Source organism: Trachinotus anak, unplaced genomic scaffold (genome assembly GCF_046630095.1).
Source record: "Trachinotus anak isolate AG129_WGS33_773 ecotype Australia unplaced genomic scaffold, CSIRO_AGI_Tana_v1 ptg000009l, whole genome shotgun sequence".
NCBI classification, from domain to species: Eukaryota; Metazoa; Chordata; class Actinopteri; order Carangiformes; family Carangidae; genus Trachinotus; species Trachinotus anak.
In genome coordinates, this window is record NW_027273860.1 from 21,636,296 (window position 1) to 21,661,531 (window position 25,236).

The 25,236-nt window shown below is 44.1% G+C and overlaps 1 protein-coding gene and 1 long non-coding RNA gene across 3 annotated transcripts in view; one reads left to right on the top strand and one right to left on the bottom strand.

Annotated features, from left to right (window-relative positions):
* Positions 1-11,118: 11,118 nt before the first annotated feature.
* Positions 11,119-19,947, bottom strand: LOC139625652 (uncharacterized). Its single transcript, XR_011691955.1, has 4 exons — positions 18,338-19,947; positions 16,392-16,466; positions 15,415-15,573; positions 11,119-11,726 (listed from the first exon to the last, which is right to left on the bottom strand). It is a non-coding gene; the product is annotated as an uncharacterized lncRNA (long non-coding RNA).
* A 236-nt stretch (positions 19,948-20,183) lies between these two features.
* Positions 20,184-25,236, top strand: part of LOC139625651 (matrix metalloproteinase-16-like) — a 55,179-nt gene continuing 50,126 nt past the window's right edge. The window contains exon 1 of one of the 2 annotated variants that reach the window (XM_071485811.1): positions 20,184-20,672. In XM_071485811.1, coding sequence (XP_071341912.1) covers positions 20,547-20,672 — 126 coding nt within the window. In that variant the 5' untranslated portion in view covers positions 20,184-20,546. The remainder of the gene's footprint in view (positions 20,673-25,236) is intronic. The other variant, XM_071485810.1, reaches the window with a different exon arrangement.

Consider the following 25,236-nt stretch of genomic DNA (forward strand, 5'->3'; position numbering starts at 1 on the left):
CCAGAGGAAAGGATTTTGTACAAGAGCTCAGAGCTAAATTAAACTACAGGTTGAAGTTTAGTGGTGGTGACGGTGAAGTCATGTGACAAAGGTGTAGTTGGTTTAGAGCCTAACATGAGCTTTTTACTGCCACTGATTATATTTAGGCTTCAAACATCATAAAGAGTCATTAGTGAAGATGATCCTGCTGAACAAAACCTGTCAGGATCAGAAACTGTTACTGATTTACTCTGATCATCCAAATCATCCTGATGAAGTGTAATAAAAGCAACAATCACACTCCACAGAGAGCTCTGATAGGGGGCGCTGTCATCTTTAATAATGTGTCTGCAGAAGATCACAGTCAAACTTTACTGTCAGTTTCTAACCAAAAAAAAAGAAAAGGTAGAAGAAAAGAAGCTGCATGCAGCATGATTCTGAACGAGTCTGCAGGAATCAGGACGAGTCTGCAGGAATCAGGACGAGTCTGCAGGACTCTGGATGAGTCTGCAGGACTCTGGACGAGTCTGCAGGAGTCAGGACGAGTCTGCAGGACTCTGGATGAGTCTGCAGGACTCTGGACGAGTCTGCAGGAATCAGGACGAGTCTGCAGGACTCTGGATGAGTCTGCAGGAGTCAGGACGAGTCTGCAGGAATCAGGACGAGTCTGCAGGACTCTGGATGAGTCTGCAGGAGTCAGGACGAGTCTGCAGGACTCTGGATGAGTCTGCAGGACTCTGGACGAGTCTGCAGGACTCTGGACGAGTCTGCAGGAATCAGGACGAGTCTGCAGGAGTCAGGACGAGTCTGCAGGACTCTGGACGAGTCTGCAGGAATCAGGACGAGTCTGCAGGACTCTGGACGAGTCTGCAGGAGTCAGGACGAGTCTGCAGGACTCTGGATGAGTCTGCAGGAGTCAGGACGAGTCTGCAGGAGTCAGGACAAGTCTGCAGGACTCTGGACGAGTCTGCAGGAATCAGGACGAGTCTGCAGGACTCTGGACGAGTCTGCAGGAGTCAGGATGAGTTTGCCAGATTCTGGGCGAGTCTGCAGCCCCGTTCACATCTCCACAAACCTTGGACATGTTGTGTTGATTTGTTCAGCTGAGCAGAGATGGATCAGCCTGATGTCCGTGGTTACACATCAGACTGAAGCTATTTCCTGTTGCTGGTACAAGACCAACAGACCAGGTGCAGGTCTCTCTCTCCTGCAGCTGCATGCCAACCACCACCCGACCATTCAGCCTCACCCATGCTCCGCCCAACTGTGGAGGATAACATCATCCAAATGATTGCAGCATTTGCAGCGTGTGGACACAGCACGTGGTCCATGAGGCGTTAGAAGGTGGCTTTGGCGCCAAACAACCTGAACAGTGGTGTAATGAATTGGTACAACCTGTATGGGTGGAGGAGGCTGATTTTTCCTGCACTCTGGAGATGAGGGAATCTGCCAGGAACTTTCAATTCTTCCTGAACCACTTTTCTTGTGTGTTCTGGTAACCGACAGGGCCCTGAACGCACCGTCAAACCCAGCAGAATCTCAGCATAGTGCTGTATGAGGTTTGTGCAGCCTGACAGCATCTAATCTCTGGAAAGGTGTGAGCTGGTCGTCACATAGGAGTGAGACGGGGGGGGGGGGGGGGGGGGGGGGGGGGGGGGGGGGATCAGGACCAGAGTGTGAGCTGTTCTGTACTGTCGACCTCTGAATGAGGTATGAGGTAGTGTGTTTAAATGTCCAGGGTCTGGACATAAAAACACTCTAGAGGGAATAAGCAGCCTGATTTTTATACTGTGACTCTATAAACTCCTGGTGTCCTCTCATAACTGGCTCTCAGCAGTGTATTAGGTTTTTATTGATGATGATTGGGTGTCTCTCTGTCGCGGCTCCTGCCTGCAGCAAACCACACAAACTGTAGGGAGTTAATGTCTTCTCATAACATCCCCTTCTTTTCTCTGCATATTAAGATTAGCTTTATTATTATTGCTCTCACAGGAGCAGTGGCATCGTAAAAGTGAGTTCAGGGTTTCAGCCTAAAGGGAAGATAAACATGATGGAGGAGAAACCTGTGGCTTTATGATCCTCCTCATCTTCCTCTTTGTCCTAACTTTGGATGAGTCTCACTCTGACACATCGTCCACTTAATGCTTCATAACAACTGTATATGGACACTGGCAGCAGTTTGTTGGCTGATTGGTTCTAATGAGCTGATGATCTAGATGAGGTGGAGGTAGCACCCTGCAGCACTGAATCGTCACACTCCCAGAATTCATAGTGTTCATGCAAATATTATATTACTATCATATTAATTAGGTGAAGTACATGTTCAGTCCCTCAGCAGAAAAATACTCATGTTTGAGTTATTAGAGTGTGGTTGTGTTAGTGTTTATAAGCATTGCTCCATTTAAATGAAGAAATCTCATTATTATATCTACTGTATGTCTACGTGTGTCCTCTTCATCTGCAGCTGAGACGCATTAGAAATAATCATCTCCTCTCAGCTTCCTACGAGTTCACTTCTTCTTATCAGCCTGAAATAAAACCTGTAGAACAGGGTGTCAGTGTCAGGTGAAGGTTTGAGGACACCACTGACCATGATGATGATGATGACAACAATGATGATGATGATGCAGCGACCGAACTGGAACGTGGTTCAGTGCAGACATTCGTCAACATGTATAATAAACATATGAACATATTTACAGCAGGTATCACAGGTGCTGGAGGTCAGGTGTAACTTCTAATGTCAGGAACAAACTTCTGTGGTTAAACTCTATCTGCTCTCTACTGGACACAGATCACTGCTCATGTTGGTCATTGATATTTTCTCTGCCCTGCAGCAAATTTAGAGCACACAGCTAAAGCTTTCTTCACCTGCAACAACTCCATCCGGGCCCCGAGGGACAAGTGGGTGGAGAGAGAGAAAGAGAGAGTGCAAAGTGCCCCCCCCAAGTCAGATCTGTAACAGAGACAGATTGCAGTGGGAGGGACGTGTCCCATTTCTGAGTGTGAGTAACACTGAAGCAGATGACAGCATGATCTCAATCAAAGAGACTGTCAGGGATGGAGACACACACACACACATACACACACACACACACACACTCTTAAAAAACACAAACCTATCTGGTGGGATCTGTGTGTTGTGGTTTATTTGAGGATTACTTTGCTGATTGAACATGCTGTTCAGTCCAAAAATAACTTCCAACTGAAATTTGAATTCTCTCACTTGTATAAAAAAATATTAAACTTCCTCCAGACGAGTTTCAAAGTCTGTAAAAATCCTCTGCTATGATTCATATTTACTTCTTATTTAGCTAGTTAGCATGCTAACAGTTGAAGAAAAAAGCTCGAAATAGAAGCAAAACAAGAGTTAACATTACCACTGCTTTCCACCTCTAGTGACACCTCTTGGCGAGTAAAGGAATCAAGTTTTTTGTAGACTGGTATGTAAACAGCTGTTGGCTATTGGAAGGGATTAGGAACTGAGCAAGGGCCAGAATAAACTATATTCAGACAAGTATAGACACAAATATAGCCTATGGAATTTCCTTTATTGTTTCTACATGTATGTGTGTCTGCCGTGGTGTGTCGCTCTAAATTTTGCCACGGCAAGGAATTGTCAGCATATTCTCTTTCCTTTCATAAATGAAAGTCCAGTGTTTCCTTATCATTTGGAAAATTCAACCAGTTCTTATCATGGCTGCCACTTAAATACTAACGGGTTATTTTCAGTTTTCAGTTTTAAACTCTGTTTAAATCCTCTGCTCTGATTATTTTTTTAACATGTTTTCACATAAAAACTGGCCTGAAGCTCATCTACTCTGACTTCCTGACTGAGACCCCTGGATCGTGCCTTGGCCCCGTCCACCACCTGCTGGCTCCAGGTGTCCAGGTGAAAGAGCAGAGAGGATGAAGATGGTTAGAGGAGGAAACATCAGAGAGACTCAGCCTCATGTTGGAGCCTCAGTCAGACCCAGACTCAGATGAGGAGTCTGTTGAGACCAGAATCAGAGACTGACAGATGGATCAGAACCGTTAGCATAGTAAGCTTTTTTTATTTGTTTGTGTTGTTTGTTACCTTGTAACTGGCAGTGGCTGACACAGTGTTTGTGCTAATGCTAACTCTCTATCTCAGTACTGACAAGGTTTAAGGTGTATTTAGACCCACCCCCCCATCCCACAAGTTGACAGGATTGGTTTCTTAGGTTCTATGACGTATGAATCCCTGACTGTCTCAATCTGTTTTTATGAGACTGTCATTGGTTCACTGCAGTTCAAGGTGGAAACACTCAGTCATGGTGCTGACTGATTATTTCACTCATCATATGTCTTTATTATAGAAAACATCATGTGGACGTTAACCAGGGGAAACAGCTGATCTTCATCAGAGGCTCTTTAATCAACGATACTGCAGCTTTTTTAGTCTCTCTAGAGATTCTGATTTCTAGACATATTTGTGGAAATAGTTTCTAGACCTCTGTTTGTCCATCACTGAAAACTTGTGCCCTTCTTCATCCAGTCCACAGTGTCAGCTGTCAACTCACCTTAACTGCACCTGTCTGCAGATCCAGACTCCAGATGTTTTGAGAGTGTGACCCTTTCTGACCTCCCACTAACCCCCCACACCAGGACCCATGTGGTCCAGCGGCACCAGCAGAAAGATTATAATGTTCCTACTTGCACTGTTGGACATGTGCTGCGTGTCATCACTGTGTCTGATGGACACTGATTCAGCAGAGACAGAGTGAGACTGACGGCAGCAGCAGAACACTGGAGCAACTGAGCTCTGTTACTGTCAAATATCACTGTTTGCTTTCGGAATTGGGATTAATGATTACAATTAACTCAGCAGACCTCCACCAAGTGAACAAACACTGACACACAAACACACTGATTACATATTGATTATATTGCATATTGATGAGAGGAGTTCCTGCTCTCAGTGAGAAACTGAAGAGAAAGCAGGATATACTCTACTTCATTTTTTCCATGGTTGACTCCGCTGCTCCAAACCTTCAGCCTTCAGCCTTAATGAGGCTGAACGGGGCCTCAGGCTCACAGCCTGTCAATCTGCTTTATTATTGTGGATCTGTGATGTTTAACCGGGTCATCGATGACCTAATCACATTAGTGAGAAGCAGCATAGCAAAGACAGAAATGATTAAAGGTTTGTTAGTATTAGCATGCTACACATCGTTAGCTCAGATAAATGATCACAGTTTAACCTCTAAGTTCATTTCTCAGTTATAAATGAGCACTAAAGTCTAATTCATTCAGATTCAGCAGCATCATAAACCAGCAGGACAGTGAGGGTGTTGACTGCCGACCTCTGGTGGTGAAGTCCGACTGTCTGTCTGTTCCTCCATTATTTATATTCCCTCAGTCCAAAAGAGTCCACAGATCAGCAATCAGAGGGTTTTAATTAAAGTCCAGGTTATCACTACTGTCATGTGAAGTCTATTACAGACTGCCCAGCTATATTTCTGCCCCTTCCCTCCCTCCTGCCTGACAGTGGGTACACTTGTTTTCTGCTCCAGTCCAGCTCCTGAAGGTGGATCAGGTCTACTCTACACACTGTGGAGGATGTAGTTTGAAAGCCTGTTGACATTCTGGGGTCCACCTGTACTCTACTTTAGGACTGGTGAGACTAGTCAGAGGATCAGCCACGGCAAAAAGATTTCTACAGAAACTGCTATAGTAGCCTGTCATGCCAAGGAAATGCCCAGGTGTACACCGAATGGTGGAACATTTACAGCACTAACTTTTGCCTCAACGGGACAAACTTAACCCTGGTCCTCTTGACTACCTGAGGGTGTTACACTAGCTTTCCTAAACTCACTAGACCAGGGGTCGGCAACTCGCGGCTCTGGAGCTGCATGTGGCTCTTTCATCCCTCTGCTGCGGCTCCCTGTGGCTTTGAAAATAAATAATGAGTATTTAATTTAAATGTATTTTATTTTAGTTCGTTAGTATTTTAAATGTTATTCTAAATTTGAAGATTATGTTGATCTTGTAACATTAAAATAAAACGTGTTTAATTTTTTGTTGCTCACAATATGCGTCACAACCATTGATGTGTGACACCCACCGGCACGTGATTTATTGAGCTTTTCGACCCCCAGTAGGCCAACCATGGATAAATCCAAGAAAAGAAAAGTTTTTGAAGAAAACAAAACGTTTAATGCTATGTGAGCAGATTCATTTGCTTTCACTGCTGACGAGGAGAGCTCAAATAGACACTGAGTATTTCATTTGAAAGTAACCTTCAACCCAACGTCTTTTTTTTTGGAGTTCAAAAGGTTTTTGTTGCATGCAGAAATAAAATTGCGTTTTCTCTGTAGCAGTTCATTGATTTCATAAATGCAACACACTATAGTTTTTTTATACATAGCATAAAGGTCAAAAACAATATATGCAGTGTTATCTTCATTTTAGCTGTCGAAAGGGTTTTGTGGCTCCTGGTGTTTTCTCTTCTGTGGGAAACGGGTCCAAATGGCTCTTTGAGTGTTTAAGGTTGCCGACCCCTGGTCTAGACTGAGGGAGTGAGAGGCACGCACAAAATGAGTGAACACTAAGGCCTTGTAAGAGTTTAACCCAGGAAGCACATTACAAAATCACATCATCTAGGTTAAGTGTTGCAGTTGGTCATTCTGGCAAGAAAGGTTTTTATTGGCTGCTGTAAAGTGTTGCACATAGTGAATTCCAAAACAGGTCCCAAATTGTCCATGAAATCCACCATTCATGGCAATGGATATGAATCTGGTGCTGTAACAGTGTTTAATTTTAGAATATCAGCAATAAATCTTGGAATAAATCTGATTTAGCCTCCAACAGACACAGTGAGAACTAGAGCTGGGGTTAAGCTGAACTGATAGAAACTCTCTGCGCTGCTTTACTCCACATGAACCTGGCCAACAACTCAGACACATTCTGAAACTCATACGAGGTGCGACCAGCCTGGTCTGTAGTCAGGTGGGTCGAGGTGTTCGATCTTCATCCTGTTCAGACTACAGACTAATCTGTGCTGACAGCCGAGCTATTGCTGAGAGTGAAATGGGCTTTTCTAGTCTTATCGATCACTCAAAGTGCCTTACAATGTTCACACACAGTCATAGAGAGCTAACATCTAGACATAGACCATTCACAGTCATACAACTGCAACAGCCATCAGAGGCAGTTTCAGGTTCAGTATCTTGACCGAAGACACTTCAACACCCAGACTGGAGGAGCCTCTGTACCTCCTGAGCTACAGTCACCCCCTCTGGTGTAACGTATCAATGATCCATATGCTAACTGTGACTGGTCTGAGCATCAGTAAGATCTACACGTGACACCATCTATCTGTCTATCTATCTATCTATCTATCTATCTGTCTATCTATCTATCTATCTATCTATCTATCTATCTATCTATCTATCTATCTATCCCACCGTGTTGAAGGCTGGAGAACCTGACAGCTGCTGGATCCCAGCCCCAACTTCCTCCAGTTCATCTCTGTGGGGGAAGCAGATGAGCCTCCTGAAAACACCTTGGATGCCCTTGCTGAGTGGCTGTACCGTGTCTTGACACATGGTGTCAAAGACCTCAGACTCAAGCCTGTAGGATGTGACATAAACCAACCAGTCCACAAACACAAGGACTACACCCTCCCCCTTTAATGGTCAGTGTCCCCCAGGAGATGAATAAGGTTTGCCATCATTGGCCTTGACAAACTGAAGTCCTCAGGTCTCCTCCTTCAAAATAAAGGCACAAGAGGGCAACATGAGGATTTACCCTGCAGTATGGCCCTCTCACACCAACCTGTACAGAATATCAAGGATATATTTCGGACTGACTATTTATCATATATTTATTAAGTTATTTGTCTATTAAATAATTAGCAATTAATATTTATTGTGGTTATTAGTTACTTGTTTGATTATGTATACATGTCTATTGATGATAAATTTCTATGATTACGAAATAATCATTTGCTTTTATAAATGTATAAGATACGTTTCATGTGTGCTGATTAAATGATCACCTTGAAGATGAAGTCATAAGAAATCTCTGTAATATAAATATATATGTCTGTGTGTGTTTATATTACAGAGATTTCGTATGAATTGTAAATACATGAATTGTAAATACAATACAATCATATGAGAGAGATTGTAATTTAAGGTGAATTTCTCACATTCTCCCACCTCAACTTTTTACATCACATCTACATCCTGGGAGCCAGCGAGCCAGTAAAAACTAGACAATGTGCTAATACGTCTGAGGTAAATCCAAAATTCACGTTTCTGAATTATGTCCTGCAGATGATGAGCTCTGTTGTCTCTGCGTTGACACACGGCAGCTGGTAAGAGGCATGAAGCGCTGCTCTGGACCCAGGACGTTTAGGTACAGTACACTGAAATGGTAGCAGCAGATTTACACTGAAGTTGACATGGTTACATTCTCACCTGACAAATATTCAAACTTAAGAAAGTGACTTATTAACAATGTTAATAGTGAATAACAACTTTGAGCCTCCTTTAAAATCACTGTCAGTCATCACTATTGCTGTTGGATCATGAGGAATGCATTCTTGGATAGTAGATGTATTCTTAAGTGTCAACAGTCAAAACAGTTCACTTAGTAGGTAGTAAGCTGTAAATTATATGTAGTAGGCAGTAGGTTAGTAGGTAGTCCAAACACAGCCTGTGTTTTTCAGTTGTGCGTCACCGGTCTGTGAGTCACTTTTTATTAAATTAAATTTTGCACCTATCAACTTTAGTTCCTGTCTCCATCTGGGTCCAGGTTGTGTAAACCACCACTGCCACCAGATGTTGCACTGGTCCACCAGCATCTCAGACCAGAGAAAACTCTTCATCAGCCACACCTCCGGCCTCTGATTGGCTACAACAATTGACAAAAGTAAATGTGAACATGAGAGCCAATAAACAACACAGTCCATTCACAACTATTAGATCATATTAGCATTGCCATGATGTGCTCCACAGCAATGCTGACGGTTAGCACTAGCAACATTTGCTGAACAAATTCATAATAAGGGTAAAGTAAGTTAGCTAGCATTATCATGCTACTGAAGCGGTCACTAATGAAAACAGAGTTAACAATGTTCAGTTACTGACATATGGAGGAGAAGAAGACCAGTTCTGAGTGAAGCTGGACCCTTTAGCAGCTCTCATCCTTTAACCTTGTGATTAAAGGTGAGAGATGGACGTGGCCACTGCCTTCTCCAGTGCTGTAAGTGTCTCCCATTGTAGTTATTAACAGCTATGTTAAGGCATCAGTCTGCTTTACTCCCACCAGCACAGTTTTCAAAAAGAAACTGTTGGTCACACTGAGCCAGAGAGAGGGGGGGTTGGGTTTGGGGGTGGGGGTTAGAGAGAGAGAGAGAGAGAGAGAGAGAGAGATTTTGCCAACGGCTCCAATTGACCTACTTCCAATTTTGCATTGAGGATCAGTTTCAGGTTTTTGGCTGGTGGGTGGCTGCACGGTACAAATGTTTACCCCACACAGGAAGGGTGGAAACATTTCAGAGCTGCTGTAACCACAACCAATCACACGGGAAAATATCCCCAAGGCCGTGTGTGTGTGTGTGTGTGTGTGTGTGTGTGTTTGTGTTGCTGAATCTAACAGTTTCAGTCAGATCCATGTGGAGGTCACTGGAGCTGCAGTGACCTTCTAGAAAACACTGGAGATGATGAGTTTAAACATGATGTGTGAACCAAGTGCAATCATGTTGTGACTTTTCTCTCCACATTGTGTGGACAGACCCATATCATTACCAGGCTCAAACATTTTTGTGTCCCTATGTTATTGATTGGCCCACTATCCCCATAATAAATCTCTTCACATTGGCCTGTTGTGCAGGTTTTGTCTGATCAGATTTGATTGTTCTTGTAATGTGTAACATGCCTACAGCAGCGTTAGCTTTGTGTCCCATCTCAGACCAAGAATCAAATTGTTTTTGTTGTTTTGTTCTTTCCTAAATCAAATTATGCGTTGGCCCTTCAAAGCGAAATGACTTACAGTCCCTGCAATAGTCTAATGGATAATTAACCAATGTTTCCATGAATGTCATTAGAAGACAAAGTGCTGCTTCCAGAAGCTCAGGCAGTCTGATACCTGCTGTGTGTCTTTCTTCAGCTCAGTCTGAGAGCAGGATTTAACATTTCACATTTAGATTTTGTGATGTTTTTCCTCAGAACCGTCCTCGTGTTGACTTGTGCTGACTGATGAAATAAAGAACTCAAACTGAGGGATCCTCCTCTTCAGTACAGACAGGAATAAACCTTCATAGGCCTGTAACGATGGTAGACCCCTGTCCAGTAAACTACAATAGCTGACGTCTGATTGCAACCATACCTCAGCTACCTGTGATGACCTCATCCTCTCCCTAACCTGAACTATACCTGAACCACACCATACACTGATGTAGTCACAAAAAAAACTAATCACTTTCTTCATATGTATCAGAATCGTCCATCACATGACTTCAGTTCAGTCTTGAGGTTATTTTGAATCCTGGGCCGATCCGTACCCGCTGTTTGTCTCAATTTCTGTGTCCAGAGTTAAAGAGGCAGCACCTGGTGGCACCTGGCGGCACCCGGCTGCGCTCCATGGCAGATACGGGCATCATGGCTGGGTTAACAGAGATCACACTTCCTAGAAGGAGGTGCAGTCACATTGCTGATGGAGCCAGAGACCCAGATGTGCTGATTTCCTGTGTTAGAGAGCTCAGCCAAACCATGGTTCAGAGAGGGCTTCTCCTCCATGCAGGCAGTGCTGTGTTGTGTTTGATGAAATGACTTCACGTGTGGGACTGAAACCTGCTGTGGAACCGTCTTTACCTCCGGGCAGCCCTGCATCAGCTTCTGTCAGTGTGACAGGATGCGACATAAGCTGGAAACAAGGAGCCTGAACGTTTCATCTTTAACTGAACTGAAATGTGCTTTGACAGACTTGAAATCCAAACTGCTATAAATCCACAGAGAAGGGAAAAATGAGAGATTTAAAGACACATATCACACAAAAATTTCAGTGTACTGAAAGTCATTTCTACACAACACAACACACATTACTACACAACACAACACAACAAGCAAGAAATGCTTTTAATGAAAATAACTTTATCTACAACCTTGTGAGATCCATTAAACATCTGGGAGTGAAGTAAACAAAATGTCAAACTGTTCATGGTTGGGAAGAATTTCCATGTGAAAGAAAGTAACTGTGTCAGGGTGAAAAACACCCCAAAGTGATTCTGGGTCCAGACCCAACTGAAGTGGTCCAACTGTGAAAAAGGCTCCTGTTGGACCAGAGCAGTTACTGGAGTGGATTTGAGTTGGCTGCAGCAGGACACACGATAACGCAGCAATCAATCTGAGAGCTTGTTGAGAGGGCGGCTTGTCACTGCGCTTCCAGCCCGACCCAGAGCCTCATCTGGACACAGAACCTCGGGCTGTCAAACATGTGAAGGAAATGTCTGAGCAGATACAAACACTTGGAGGAAGTCTCTGTTTGAATTAGCAGTGAGCAGTTCTCCACTGCAGACCTCTCTTCATCAGATCTTTTCTTTATTCCTCTGCTCGGAGAGAGAGCAGACAGACGGGAGGCTTTGGATCTCCGCTGCCAGGAGATCCAGGAGGGAGCAGATGCAGCAGTTATGAGACGGAGTCATGTTTGGAAGGAGGCTTTGAGGATCCTGGCAACACTCTGTGCTGGTGGGAGGACCAGTTGGAAAGGGCCAGAACCTTTCAGAGAGGGTATTCAGGATTATCGAGCAAGAGGAAATAAGAGGAGGGGAGGAAGAGAGAAGTGGAAAAGGAGAGAGGAAGCCAGGATGAGAAAATGATTCAACCAGCCAACAAACTTCTAAATGAGCACAAGGACAGAGACAGGAAGTCAAACTTTCACTCTGGTCACATGACTGTAAACCTTTATAGCAGCAACATGAATCTAGTCCATCAGATACAGAGAAGAGACAGAACCTGTGTCACTGCTGAGGAGGATGCAGATTACACACCATCCTCACTCAGAGGAACACAAATCAACATAGTGACAAAAACTCATCCATCTGCCCTTTTCTGCAGCGTGATTGTGAAACGTGTGTACGTGGTCTGAGATGAACAGTTCCATTTTGACCTGAAACTGCACAAACAGCAAAAGGTGGAAAATGTTAGTGAAGGAAGTCTGAGACGAAGACGCAGCAGTTTACATCCTGACTGTGTGTGAAAACATGGTCAGTGCTGAGCTGATCAGTTTGACGTGTGATAGGAATTTCAGTGTTGTTTCATGTTCTCTTTAATGATACATGACTTAACACTGAGCTGACCTCATTTCCTGTGGCTGAAGTTTTGTCTTTATACACTCATGTCAGCTGATATGAGGCTTCCCTGCACATTTGAAATTTAGAGTCTGGTTCATTTTGATTAGAGTCAGACTGATGAATCATCCAGGCCCACACAGTGGTGCAGAGTAACCAGCTCAGTGTTTCAGTCAGAGATCGACTGATATGGGTTTTTCAGGGCCGATTCGACTGACACCGGAGTGTATATTAGTGATTAACAGTTGATAATCAATGCTCAGGCTGCAAAGGGTGTGGCTGGAATTAACTGGTTGTTCTCAGTTCTGTTCTCACCTGTTAACTGATTCACCTGCAGCCTGAAGATGCTCTTTAATAGTTTTATCATGTATCATTATTATTATCACCATACAACATGTTTGGCCCCTCCCCCCTTTAAAATGTAATGCAGTGACACATTCACTCAGAGACATTTTAACTGACTCAGTTTGACCTGAGAACATGTTTACTGTAGTAAAAGGTCTTTTCAGTAACAGCAGTGGGGTCGTTGACCTGCAGAGGTCAGTGTAGAGTCTCATCTCCAGTTAACGCAGCTGTTTATTACAACTTCAGTGATGTCTGCTGTCTCACCTCTGGGCCTGCCACAGTGGCACTAACCCTAACCCAGAAGCCGGGAGAGGTCAGCCACGCCTACTACAAACTCACACACAAGCCCATTTCCACGGCAGTTTAGAACAAAAAAGTTCCTCGTGACATGTAACCAATCAGATGCTCCAGACTAATGACCATAGACAGTTTATAAAAATGGACGTAGACTCTGGAAAGTGAAGCCAATAGTGAAGGGCCTTAAAACTGCATTCTATCTAATGACCATCAGGGGGCTACAGGATAGAGGACAGAGCAGGTCAGATCCACCCCTCACTCCTCCTCAGCTCCACCTTCTCCTCCAAATATAGTTTCTTCTGGTTTCAAAAAAAAAGATGGGCGACAGACAAATTACAAAACAGCAGCTTCAAAACAGCAGCTCACAAACCAGTGGGTGATGTCACAGTGTGACACTTGGTCCAGACAGGGACAGACAAAAAAATTATGATTTTGATGATCGCATGATCACTAGTTTAGTTATTTAAAATTTAAAAAGGTGTTTTTAAGAAATGATACATCTATGTAAGATGTTGACCTCATATAATTACTGCTCTCTACCTTTGTAGGCCAGTTAACTTTCACACACTGTTCTGAGTGAGATGACACTGGCACACTCTCAGCAGTGAGGAGCTGAGCTGTTGATCTGTTGGAGAGTCTCTGGGTGATTTCAGTGTCTCATCACTTACGAGGTAAACCAGCCGTACCTGTGACTTCCATAAATCTTCCGAACAGGGGCTCAACTGTGGTGGGGATAGATCAGGAGTCTCAGTCTGCTTTGTTACACACAGTGTGAACTAATGTGTGGGCCCTGCTTTGTGCTTACGTCCCCTGATGAACTGTGTCACATGTCAACAGAGTGCGAACTATACAGTGACGATCAGGGGGGTCAACTTTTTCTCCAGGGCAAATGGGAGCCCAGTACAGCACAGGCACTTGCTTCAGTGAACTGAAGTGTTGTATTAAAAATCTGAGCCCAGAAGCAGACACAGCGCTCTGAATCACTGTGAGGAGGGCAGGCTGGAGGTCAGCTGAACAGTGAGGGGAAACTGGTGAGCTGAGGAGTGGCGGTTGGCATGGAGCAGTAGGTAGGGTGATGGTGGAGACTGACTGATGGCTGGAAGTGGATGGTGTGGTGGAGATGGTGACGGAATGGAGTTTAGCTCTGGTACTGGAGTCCTGAGGCAAAGGAGAAGTTATGTTATCAGGAAATACACCAAGAATAACTGGTGATGAGTGGGAGGAAGACCAGAGCACCGCCAGTGATCAGTAGATTGACCACAGGTGAGGAGAACTGCCAGAAGCTGGGAGAGGTCAGCCACGCCTACTACACACACACACACACAAGCCCATTTCCATGGCAGTTTACAGCAAAAAAGAAATGAAATTTTTTTAAGAAAAGTTGACATTACACACTTGTGAATGGTCTGTGTTTTCACTGAGTGATACTCTGTGAATAAAGAGGTTTTCTCCTCTCGTGATATCTTTCCAATTAAACATGGCCATGGGTTTCCAAAATTACTAATTATTGGGATGTTTGCATCCAACACAACAGCCGTTGTAGTATTCAATCAAAAGTGTTGAGGGTGTCTGGTCTCCCTGATCTCTGTCAGCAGCCATATATCAGGGAGTTTTGGGAGATAATAGTCTGCAGTGTTTTTGGATGTCATATGACTACTCATGTCATGTGACTTAAAAGTATTTCCATGTCACTTTTGCGAAATGCTGCTTTGTCTAGTAGTCTGAAACTATAATCACCTCCTTGTGGTTGTAGTCCTCTTCCACTCAGACTAGTTTCATATCACATCCCTGTTTATCCAAAGTCAGATCAAATATTAACCATTTATGTCAAATTCCATCATAATTGCTGTGTGAAGTCTTCAGTAATGGCTAAAAGTGTCACACTGACCTTGACATTTGACCTTCAACTGCCAAAGTCTAATCAGTTTGTCCTTGAGTCCAAGTGGACATTTGTGCCACATTTGAAGAAGTTCTGTCAAGGTGTTACTGAGATACTGTGTCGTTGAGAATGGGACGGACAGATGGATGTGACACTCATTAACAGCCCCAAATAACAGTCCTACAGTATCTTGCTTGTTTAACTAAAGCTGACAGATGTGAAGCTCTGACATGTAGTGGAGCAGAAGTATAAAGTGGCATAACATGGAAATACTCAAGCAAAGTACAAGTTCCCAAAAGTACAATAATTAGAGTACTTGATTACGTTCCACCACTAATACAATCACTGAGCCTTCAGCACATGATTTTAATATTGTTGAAGTTGCGATAGGTACTGATCGTTAGTTCAGCCCAGAAGCTGTCACTCAGCCCTGTATGAAATTAGATGAAAAAAAAAGAGGAAGTTGTCTGTTAGCAGGCATTCTCAGCAAAATTCAATTTAGCCATTAGTTTTCACTCTTTCCCTCTGATGAACAACAATGGAAAAAATGGATCGTAAATATAAGAAGAGACAATTCAACCATATGTCACTCTACCTGTGTATAACTCCTGTGTCAGAAGAGGTCACTGAGACGACTGAGGTAGGAATTAGATGGAGGCTGAACCTGGTGCTGTTCCTAAGTTGTTTCCCTGGAACAGTAACTGCCTTGGAGTGAGAAGGGTTGGGGTTTGGGGACTGAGCCTGAGAGTCTGCCCTGTATGTGTGAACAACCACAACAACTACATAGCTACACAAGACACATTTGTTGACTCCATACTCAGTGAAAATGAAAGTCTTTGTGACAATATTGTCCAGCTGAGGAAACAGCTGGAGCAGTTGTCACTCAAACGGCGTTTTGGCCTGCTGGTGATTTGCAGCCAATGATGGACATCGGTTCTCTAGACATGGTGTTTAATCACCTACGTGATCAAACCCCACTGAAAGGGTAGTCTGTACTGGTATGACACCATACTCCATACTCCATACTCCAGGTTTTTGTCTTATGACCACCTGATGCAGCTCATTGAACCATCGCTGCAATTCATGGTTCAAATTATCAGAACTGCAAATACTGACCCTGCAAACCAAAGTGCTGCCATGGTATAGTATGACAAACTATAGTTGATTTTACCTCACAACCATAACCATTGTAAATTTCACAGTGATAGGTCTATTCTACACTATGTTGTAGAAGTCTACAACTAATGTAAGAAAAAAATTTCACATGTGGTACAGACACAGTCTTTACAGCCAACTGATGAGCTTTTCCTGTTCCTGAACTACCTTGTCCTTGGACTGAAGCAAAGGGAACTGGCTGACCAGTGTGGGGCCCATCAATCTGCTGTCATATCTGTATGCATGTGTGCAATTGGATGATGGTTATATATTGGCCTGACAGTACAGTCAGCTGTAGGTCCTGGTTGCTATCTATTCACTAACCTATATTAAAGTGACAAATCACATTTTAATTCCCAGAAATCAGAGACATTCAACATTGTTACATTGAACCTGCTCTTGTTCGACTACACTCACGTTGTGAAGTCTCTCACTTCCTCCTTGACCTGAAGCAGCTTAAAGACTCCTCTTCTGACTCATTCTTGTCAGAAACTGAGAAAGAGAAGAAGAATTCAGCAACACTAACATAAAAACACACAATTTAATGTCAGTGTGTTTTTCTCTAAAGGAGAGTAGCAGGAGACATATCTATAAATTTTAATAATGCCAACTTAGCATGAATTATATTCTGAATCAGTTTACGCTTTGAAGCTAAGTTAGCTAGCTGTATAATAGCCTAATGACAGAAATACTTTTGCTAACTACACACTGACCTCTGTACTCATATCTTTATATGCACTGCTTAAATCATTTTTCAAGTTTGCTTGATGAAGCCTTTGAGATGGATTGAATCAACATCGTTAATATTGACTCTTGATAAAGGTTGTATGCAGCAACAATAGAACAACATCTTGACTTTGACAGTTTACCAGAAAGGTGTGTGCTGGTTCACCCCGTGGATAGCGCAAATATCGCACCCTACCAGGTAAAACTCTTAAAATTCCTGAGTGAAAACAAAGGGGGTGGCTATTATAAAAAGCTATTGTTAAAAGTAAAAGACACACTAAACCCCCACAGACACACAAAGACAATTAAAATGACATAGTAACCTCTATATTGAGGTCAAAATGTATCTCAACAGCAACTTATCATCCACAACAGGGGTCGGCAACCTTAAACACTCAAAGAGCCATTTGGACCCGTTTCCCACAGAAGAGAAAACACCAGGAGCCACAAAACCCTTTCGACATCTAAAATGAAGATAACACTGCATATATTGTTTTTGACCTTTATGCTATGTATAAAAAAACTATAGTGTGTTGCATTTATGAAATCAATGAACTGCTACAGAGAAAACAATTTTATTTCTGCATGCAACAAAACCTTTTGAACTCTGCAAAAAAAGACGTTGGGTTGAAGGTTACTTTCAAATGAAATACTCAGTGTCTATTTGAGCTCTCCTCGTCAGCAATGAAAGCAAATGAATCTGCCCACATAGCATTAAACGTTTTAAAACGTTTTTCTTCAAAAACTTTTCTTTTCTTGGATTTATCCATGGTTGGCCTACTGGGGGTCGAAAAGCTGAATAAATTGCGTGCCGCACATCGACGGTTGTGACGCATATTGTGAGCAACAAAAAATTAAACACGTTTTATTTTAATGTTACAAGATCACCATAATCTTCAAATTTAGAATAACATTTAAAATACTAACGAACTAAAATAAAATAAATTTAAATTAAATACTCATTATTTATTTTCAAAGCCACAGGGAGCCGCAGCAGAGGGATGAAAGAGCCACATGCGGCTCCAGAGCCGCGAGTTGACGACCCCTGATACACAACATCCTTCAGACCAGAGAAACAGCTACAACTGCAGCCAATGACTCACCTCTCTGCACTGCAGGATTGAGATGTTCATGAAACTGACTCAAATATTAATTGAATACATTAATGTGCTGTTAGACAATTTGAATTTCCCAAAGGGATCAATAAAGTATTTTATCTATCTATCTATCTATCTATTTAGTGTCTCACTGCTCAGAAGCATCAGTGCTAGCTTGGTAACATTACATCATATATGACATTTCATATTGGTAATGAAATGAACACTGGAAATGTAAGGGTGCAACAAGTGTGTAACATCAGTTAGCTAAACTATAACTTAAGGTTAAAGTTAGAAACTGGCTAACATGAGTTAGCTAAACTGTAACTTAAGACTAAAGTGAGAAACTAGCTAACATTAGTTAGCTCAACTAACCTAAGGTTAAAGTTATGAATTTACTAACATTAGTTAGCTAAACTAATTTAAGGCTTAAGCTAGAAACTAGCTAAAATTAGTGTTCATGCGTATACTTGATACTTGACACAATTGTGTACACAAAAGTGTATTAAAGGAGAAAGATAGTTAGTTCCTGCAACTTACATTTACCTACTGTGTCTGAGTGACACACTGAGCCACTGATGGAGTGACATTTGGCCAACGTCAAGTTCCAGAAATGGCACGGTCCACTTTAGTAAGAATGATAATGTTTGTTTTTAAGAATCCAGTGTGACAGTGTGATGTTTTTCAGAGCTTTCAATTAAGTTTCCATTTAGTGTGACCGAGTGATGTCTCACACTTTCAATCAAGTTTTTCTGAGCTCGTAGGGAAGTGTGGAGGGCAGGGGGTCTGTGTGAGAGCTGGGATCAGCAACAGTCCACTCCGGTCTAGAATATGGGTTTGCAGGACTGAATGTCCAGTTTCTCCCCCAGGACTGAGCCAGCCTGTCTGATGATCCTGATGATCTGTTGGTGTCTTTGGCTGTGATGGTGCTGCCCTCTCACACCAAAGAACCTCAGCCTCCTCAACAAGTTGCGTTAGCTTTGGCCCTTTTTGCACAGCCTGTCCACGTTCGCCTCTCATCCCAACTTGTTGCACAGGTGAATACCCAGAACATGTCTCCAAAGCATATCTGAAACCACAGGTGCAGAAAGTGAAAAGGAGCCAGCACAGTCCCCTGTGGAGCACCTTTGGTCTGCTCTGACACACAGGTTTGTAGTCTCATATACTGGGGCCTGTCGGTCAGGTAGTCAGTGATCCAGGAAACCAGGGCAGTGTCCACCTGTGCCACAGTCAGTGTGTCCCCCAGCAGGAGAAGTCAAAGAACATGACTCTCCCAGTGCTCCGAGCCAGGTGTGAGTAGGCTGAGATGACGACAACAAGCCTCCACTCGACTTCATCGGGTGTGACGGTGAGTGTGTGTGTGCAGACTGAAACCTCATCAATGGGCTAATGATGCAGCTCTCTCTCTCTGTCTCTCTCTGTCTCTCTCTGTCTCTCTCTCTCTCTCTCACACACACACACACACACTTCATACCTTGGTGTTAGAAAAAAGCGTGATCCCTCTCATTAGATCAGACTCGTCTCAGATTTAAATTTTTTCATTGCTGTTTTCTTTGTGTCAGTGTGTATTTGTGTTACCAGGCAACAGTAAAGTGTGTGAGCATTTCACACACCACGTGTTTACTGTCAACACATGAGACAGGACCAGTGTGCTTCATGTATGTAAAGAGCACTGGACCTTGATGAGATGTTTTCCTGTAAAGACCTTGAGACCCTGAACACATCAGTTTGTCTACAGTAACCACGGTGACAGTCCTGATGGCATCATCACCGTCATCAGCTACTGGAAGCCAGGCTGAGACTCAGGATTACTCAGAGGGTTGTGGTTATCAGGAGGGCGCTCTGAGCCTATCAGCGCCCTCTGGTGGAGCGGAAGGATTTATAAAACAAATACAGTAAATAACACCCACACACAGACACACAAATGACAACAGGCACCGGAAGACATAAAAATCAATGCATCTAAAAAACCTACCAATATAAAATAAAACATCTTTTTCTCTAAAGAAGCTGCTGCAGTCAGTGCTAATGTCAGCTGATGTGTTTCAGATTATCCTGCTGTAGCTCTAGCTTCCTCTAGATTACAAAACTAAGTCTGTGACTGACTTTACTGTACTTTTCTCATTTTTCATTCATAAATAAGAATAATGATAAAAATGATTCAGGTTCAGCACCGTGCTGAAACCTCTTCCTGCAGCCTCCAGGTAAAGTCAGATATATTCACCCCCTGCTTTTATTTGGAAAATTCTGACCAGAAGCTGTTTTTGTTTTTATTCTGGTAAAAGATCAGGACTTTACAGGATACACTGGTTTCACAGGACACAATGGTTATTGGAGAATTTGGAAGAGGAGTGGGATGGGGGCGCTCGGTGCACGCATGCGCACTCGGTGGGAAAACGATAGAAAACGGGCAGCTATGCCGCGCGGTGCAGAAAACGGGCTTGACGCGTCCGCTTGGAACAACAGCTGGTGTACCGGAGGACCGACCCGGGGTCTGCGGGACCGAAAGGCGGCTGACAGGCGTTAACAGCTCTTATTTCCCGGGGATAACCTCCTCCTGAAACTGCGGAGCAAGCAGCCCACTCCGCTGCGTCTCCCGCTCCCCGCTTCCCGCTCCTCTCCTGCCGAGAGACACCGACACATCAGCGATGTTGCTGCTAAACGTGTAGGATTTATTTCCGTCGTCCGCGAGTGAACCGATTGTAAATCCCCGCGAATAGAGACCGACAGCGACCGCAGCGGCTCCACGATGGTTTTACCGGCGCTCCGCAGCAGGAGCTGTGCTCAGGGCTGCTGTGTGGGGACGCTGTGTGTGCAGCTGCTGCTCTGGATTTTATGCGCCGTGAACGGAGAGGAGCAGCCGTTCAGTGTGGAGGTAAGAACCGGGAACCGTGTGTGTCGGCAGGACCGGGTTCAGAGGCGGAACGGGAGACCGTCAGTGTGCAGGGCTGGTGTGTTGGGTCGAAACAAACGTGTCTCTGACACAGTGTAGCGTCGATTGTGTGTTCAACAACAACAACAACAACAGCAACAGCAACAACAACAGGGTCTTTGTGAGACGTCCAGCTGCTCCTCTGAGTCTCACAGATCTGATCGGCTGGGCTGCTGTCACAGGCAGCTTCACCTCATCAGCTCACCTGGTAGAAAATGTTTCCAGAGCTCTGTAGTCTCACACTGTGTCCTCCACACACATACACCACAACAGCAACAACGACACGTAGTCAAGCACTGAGTCCACAGCAACAAAGATCTCCCCACAGCAGTCACACACTGGGTCAGAGTATTTTCAAGGTCCAGGGATTGAACCCTGTGAGACTGGAGGTGAAGAGCATCCAGGTACACTCACCTGTGTCTTTATGACAAAAACAGCCCATGGTCGGAGGTCACAGAGAACAGTGAGGGCAGATGGATTAGATATCCATCTGAATGGACTGGGAGAAGCCTCTAGGCTCCATGTGTTACACCAATAAACTTAGTGGAGCCTTTAAAAAGAATCATGTTTATTCTTCTGGCCTCTGGATCAGGACTCTGCAGAACAAACACCAGCTTCACTCCCTCAGGAAAACAGTGAAATGTGGGTTTTTATCAGGGGCACATCTGACTCTTCTACTTCCTCCTTTATTTCCAGATTCAGTTGCTGCTTTTTGGCCATAGCTGGCTGCAGAAATTAATGCATTAAGCTATCATAAAGCTGCACCACACGACCCCTTGCTGTCTCTCACACTCGGCTGCACACACACAAACACATGAGCATTGTGGCACATCCACTGACAGTCATACACATCCCACATCCACGTCCCCACATGATTTGCAAGCTTGGCACGCTGCAAGGTTTCCCTTTGGCGGCAGAGGGGCAGCAGATTGAGTCCAGATGCTACAGGTTAGTGAAACTGTCACATGATAGACAGAGGAGGGAGGTCAGAGAAACTCTGAGGTCGCCAGGTGTGTCTTCATTCAAATAACTATAGCAGCTGATCAGTTAGATCCAGCCCTGTTCTCTCAGTAAGACATGATGCACCATGTTAACACAAGTGTATCACCATCGTGCTTCAGAACTTTCTGTTGAGTTCACGTTCACTTCATGTGATCATCCTCCTCTTGTCTTTCTCTCCCAGCTCTTCTCTGTCGCTCACTCAGGGTAAATACGCTCACAGCGCTCCGATCGTTGTTGTTCCTCATTGTCTACTTGTTGTTCAATGATGTTACGGCTGTAGTGCGTTAGTTTGTGTTTTTTTAATTGAGGTGTGTGCTGAGGCTTGTGGGTAAAACACCCGTACACTTCTGCATGTGTTAGAGTGACAGTGTTATGAGCTGAGATATTGGTGGAGTCATGTAAAGAGACGGTGCTCATGTGTCAGCAGAAGGTACGGACTAACGCTGGACTGAGCGAGGTGATAGGAGCTTCAGGTCTGTGGACTCTGTGATCAAGCTCCCTGACCTGACCTCCACTTTCTCCACAGTCTGTGGAGAAAGTGGCTGCTGGCTGTAATGTGAGACATTTATGGCCCCTAATAAAACCATGGTCCTGAGTTTACTGAGGATGAGGAGCGTTCCAGCTGCTGCACACTGTGTGACTGATGTTTACCCACAGCTGTAGAAACATTGACGGTTGAAGCATCAGATTTTCTTTAAACTGAAGCACCAGAGGGAGAATGAGCTGGGACAGGGTCTCTCTCAGTGGCTAAGGGTTTAACAGAGGAGGCTGAGGCAGGTCTCAGACAGTGGGTATGGAGCTGACAGTGCTGCTGTGGATGAGTCCTGCTTCAGTCAGTGGAGTCAGAGCTTCCTGCAGCAGCAGCAGCAGCACTGACGTCTCAGTGTTTGTCTGCCACGTCCCAAACAGCTGCTGGTCTGGAAAACCTGTGGAGACTGGACGGGCTTCCCCATACTGGAGTTGTTATGACTGTGTGTGTGTTTGTGTTTGTGTGTTTGTCTTTCTCTGTGCACTGATAGAGGCTGATAATGAAGAGGGAAGTGAGTCCTCCCTCTAAATTACAGGTGTGCTCTCAGGTGGGCAGTCATCCTAAACCAGCCCAGTACGTGCTGGTCTGACTGTTTTTTTTAGGAAACTCTCCTGGTTCAGTTTATATTGATTCAGTATGAAACAATGTGAAGTCGTTTCTCAGCAGGGCCACGTAGTGTAGGTGGGGCTGTGTGAGCTGTGGGGCTGGTTTTTAAATAACACAGTAATTAAAGAGAGAAAATGTTGAATCTGTGTTTCCTGTCTGCATTTTGATGTCGTCGACAGTCAGGAGGAAAGTTCACCATGTCTCAGAGTTTCAGACACAGACACTGAACTGTCTTCTGCTGCTTCAAGGTGAATCATCACATGTAACATGTTGACAGGTGCTGGTCCAGCATCAGACTGATGCTGCTCCACAGTTCATGGAGTTCATGGAGAGAGCAGGCACCATGTGACTGATGTGTGCTGCATCTGTCCGTCTTGCAGCTGATCCTGTGCTCTGTAGAGAAGCTTGTCTTCATTCTGCTGGAGTTTGAGATCTGCAGGATCGCAGCAGCAGCAGCAGCAGCAGCAGCAGCCTGGTGAACAGGGCTCTGCCTCGGCTCCACTCAGTGTTTCACAGAGAGGCATCAGGTGCAGCGCTGAGCTCCAAGTCACATTAAGTGTTTGAATCATGTCACTGTTCACCAGAGACAAAGACCTGAGATAATCTGCTGTGAAACAGAGAGAGAGTGAGAGAGACATAGAGAGAGACTGAGAGAGAGAGAGAGGGAGCGAGTGTCTGTAGCAAACTCCATCTGTCTTACTGTGTGTGTCTGTATGTCTGTGTATCTGTCTGTCTGTCTGTCTGATGTATGGTAATAGACAGATGGGCCTGAGTCACAAAGTAGGGCTGCACCTATTGATCATTTTCATTATCCATCAGTCTTCTGATTATTAATCTCAGTTAATCGATTAGTTGTTTGGATCCAAACTAATAAAAGTGAATCTGATAGCGTCACAGCGTCCACAGTGAGTGAGACTGGGATATGTGACTCCTCCTGCAGGAGCTGGACCCATCAGAGGTTTGACACCCTGGCTTAAAGATGGACATGAATGGTTAATAAATAATCAAATTAGATGGATTCATTTACTTTTGATTGGTTAAAGGTTTCATCTCCACACAAAATGAGTCGTCAGAGTCGAAAAAGACACAGAGACTTACATCACAAAATCTAGACTGTTATTAATGATTAATAAAACACCTCTGCTGATGTGGATGAAACAGCTGTTACAGATGTTGCTGTCACATCTGCCTGTGTGTGATCATGGTCCTGGCTGATTTCCAGGACGAATTCATGATTTTTGTTGGTACTAAAGTAGAGTAAAGACAGATTATTTCACTGTGTTGTTTGGGAAATGTGAAACTCCAGCCAGCAGTTTAGCATAACAACTGGAGGCAGTGGGGAACAGCTGGCCTGGCTCTGTTCATACCTCAGAACTACATTTCCCAGCAGTTCAGTCCGATCACAAACAGAACTGTAGAGGGGACAGGTCTGTGGGTTCAGGAGGAGCCACAACAGCAGCTTCGTGTGCAGGTTAAACTCAGGTGTCACATGGTCGTTAGTGTGAGGCTTGTTGCTATGCAGATTTTAGTTTAAACTTCACACAGAGCCAGGCTAACTGGTGCCATGTTTATGCAAAGCTGAGCTAATGTGAACTGTTCCTTTAATGATGACAGACCAGATATCGCTGCACTGAAGTGTGTGTGTGTGTGTGTGTGTGTGTGTGTGTGTGTGTGTGTGTGTGTGTGTGTGTGTCTGGTCACCACAGTCCTGCAGGTCTCAGACCACTCTCAGGACTGGGTTACAAACTGAGCTGAAACAAAGTGACGTGATTCTCTCTCTGTGTGTCTATGCTGCTGTTCTCAGAAACAGTTTGGCAGTCAGACAGTCATCATGGTGCTTTGCAGTGTTTTTCCTTCATCTTTGTCTTAATGGAGTTTGAATGTTCTGGTTATCAGTGCTGATGTTAACCACTTCACTGCTCCACAGGAGAAATGTATCACTTCCTTTCTCCTAGCACTGCCTCCTCAGTCCTGTTGCAAGTGGTCAGTCAGAGATGTCTCTGGGATTTTATTTACAGAGTGTTACTCTTTTCTTTTCTCACAGTTACCTTTAACAGAGTTCAAGTGCTGCAGCCACATTTCCTCCTCCATACGCTTTGTATGTATGAGCTCACCTCCTGTGTCTGAGTGCACGCAGGCGTATTTATACTTGTGCGCTTTGCCCACTGAGCAATCATATGGATTGTACACAAACACACAGCTTTCTTGACGTCATTTGGCTTTGGTAAGAGAGCAGATTTCTGAGCCACTGGGGTGTCTGTGTCTGTCTGTTCACCCAATCCTGGAGACATACAACAACACCTGCACTGACCTAAATGATTCATAATCACACACACACACACACACACACACACACACACACACACACAC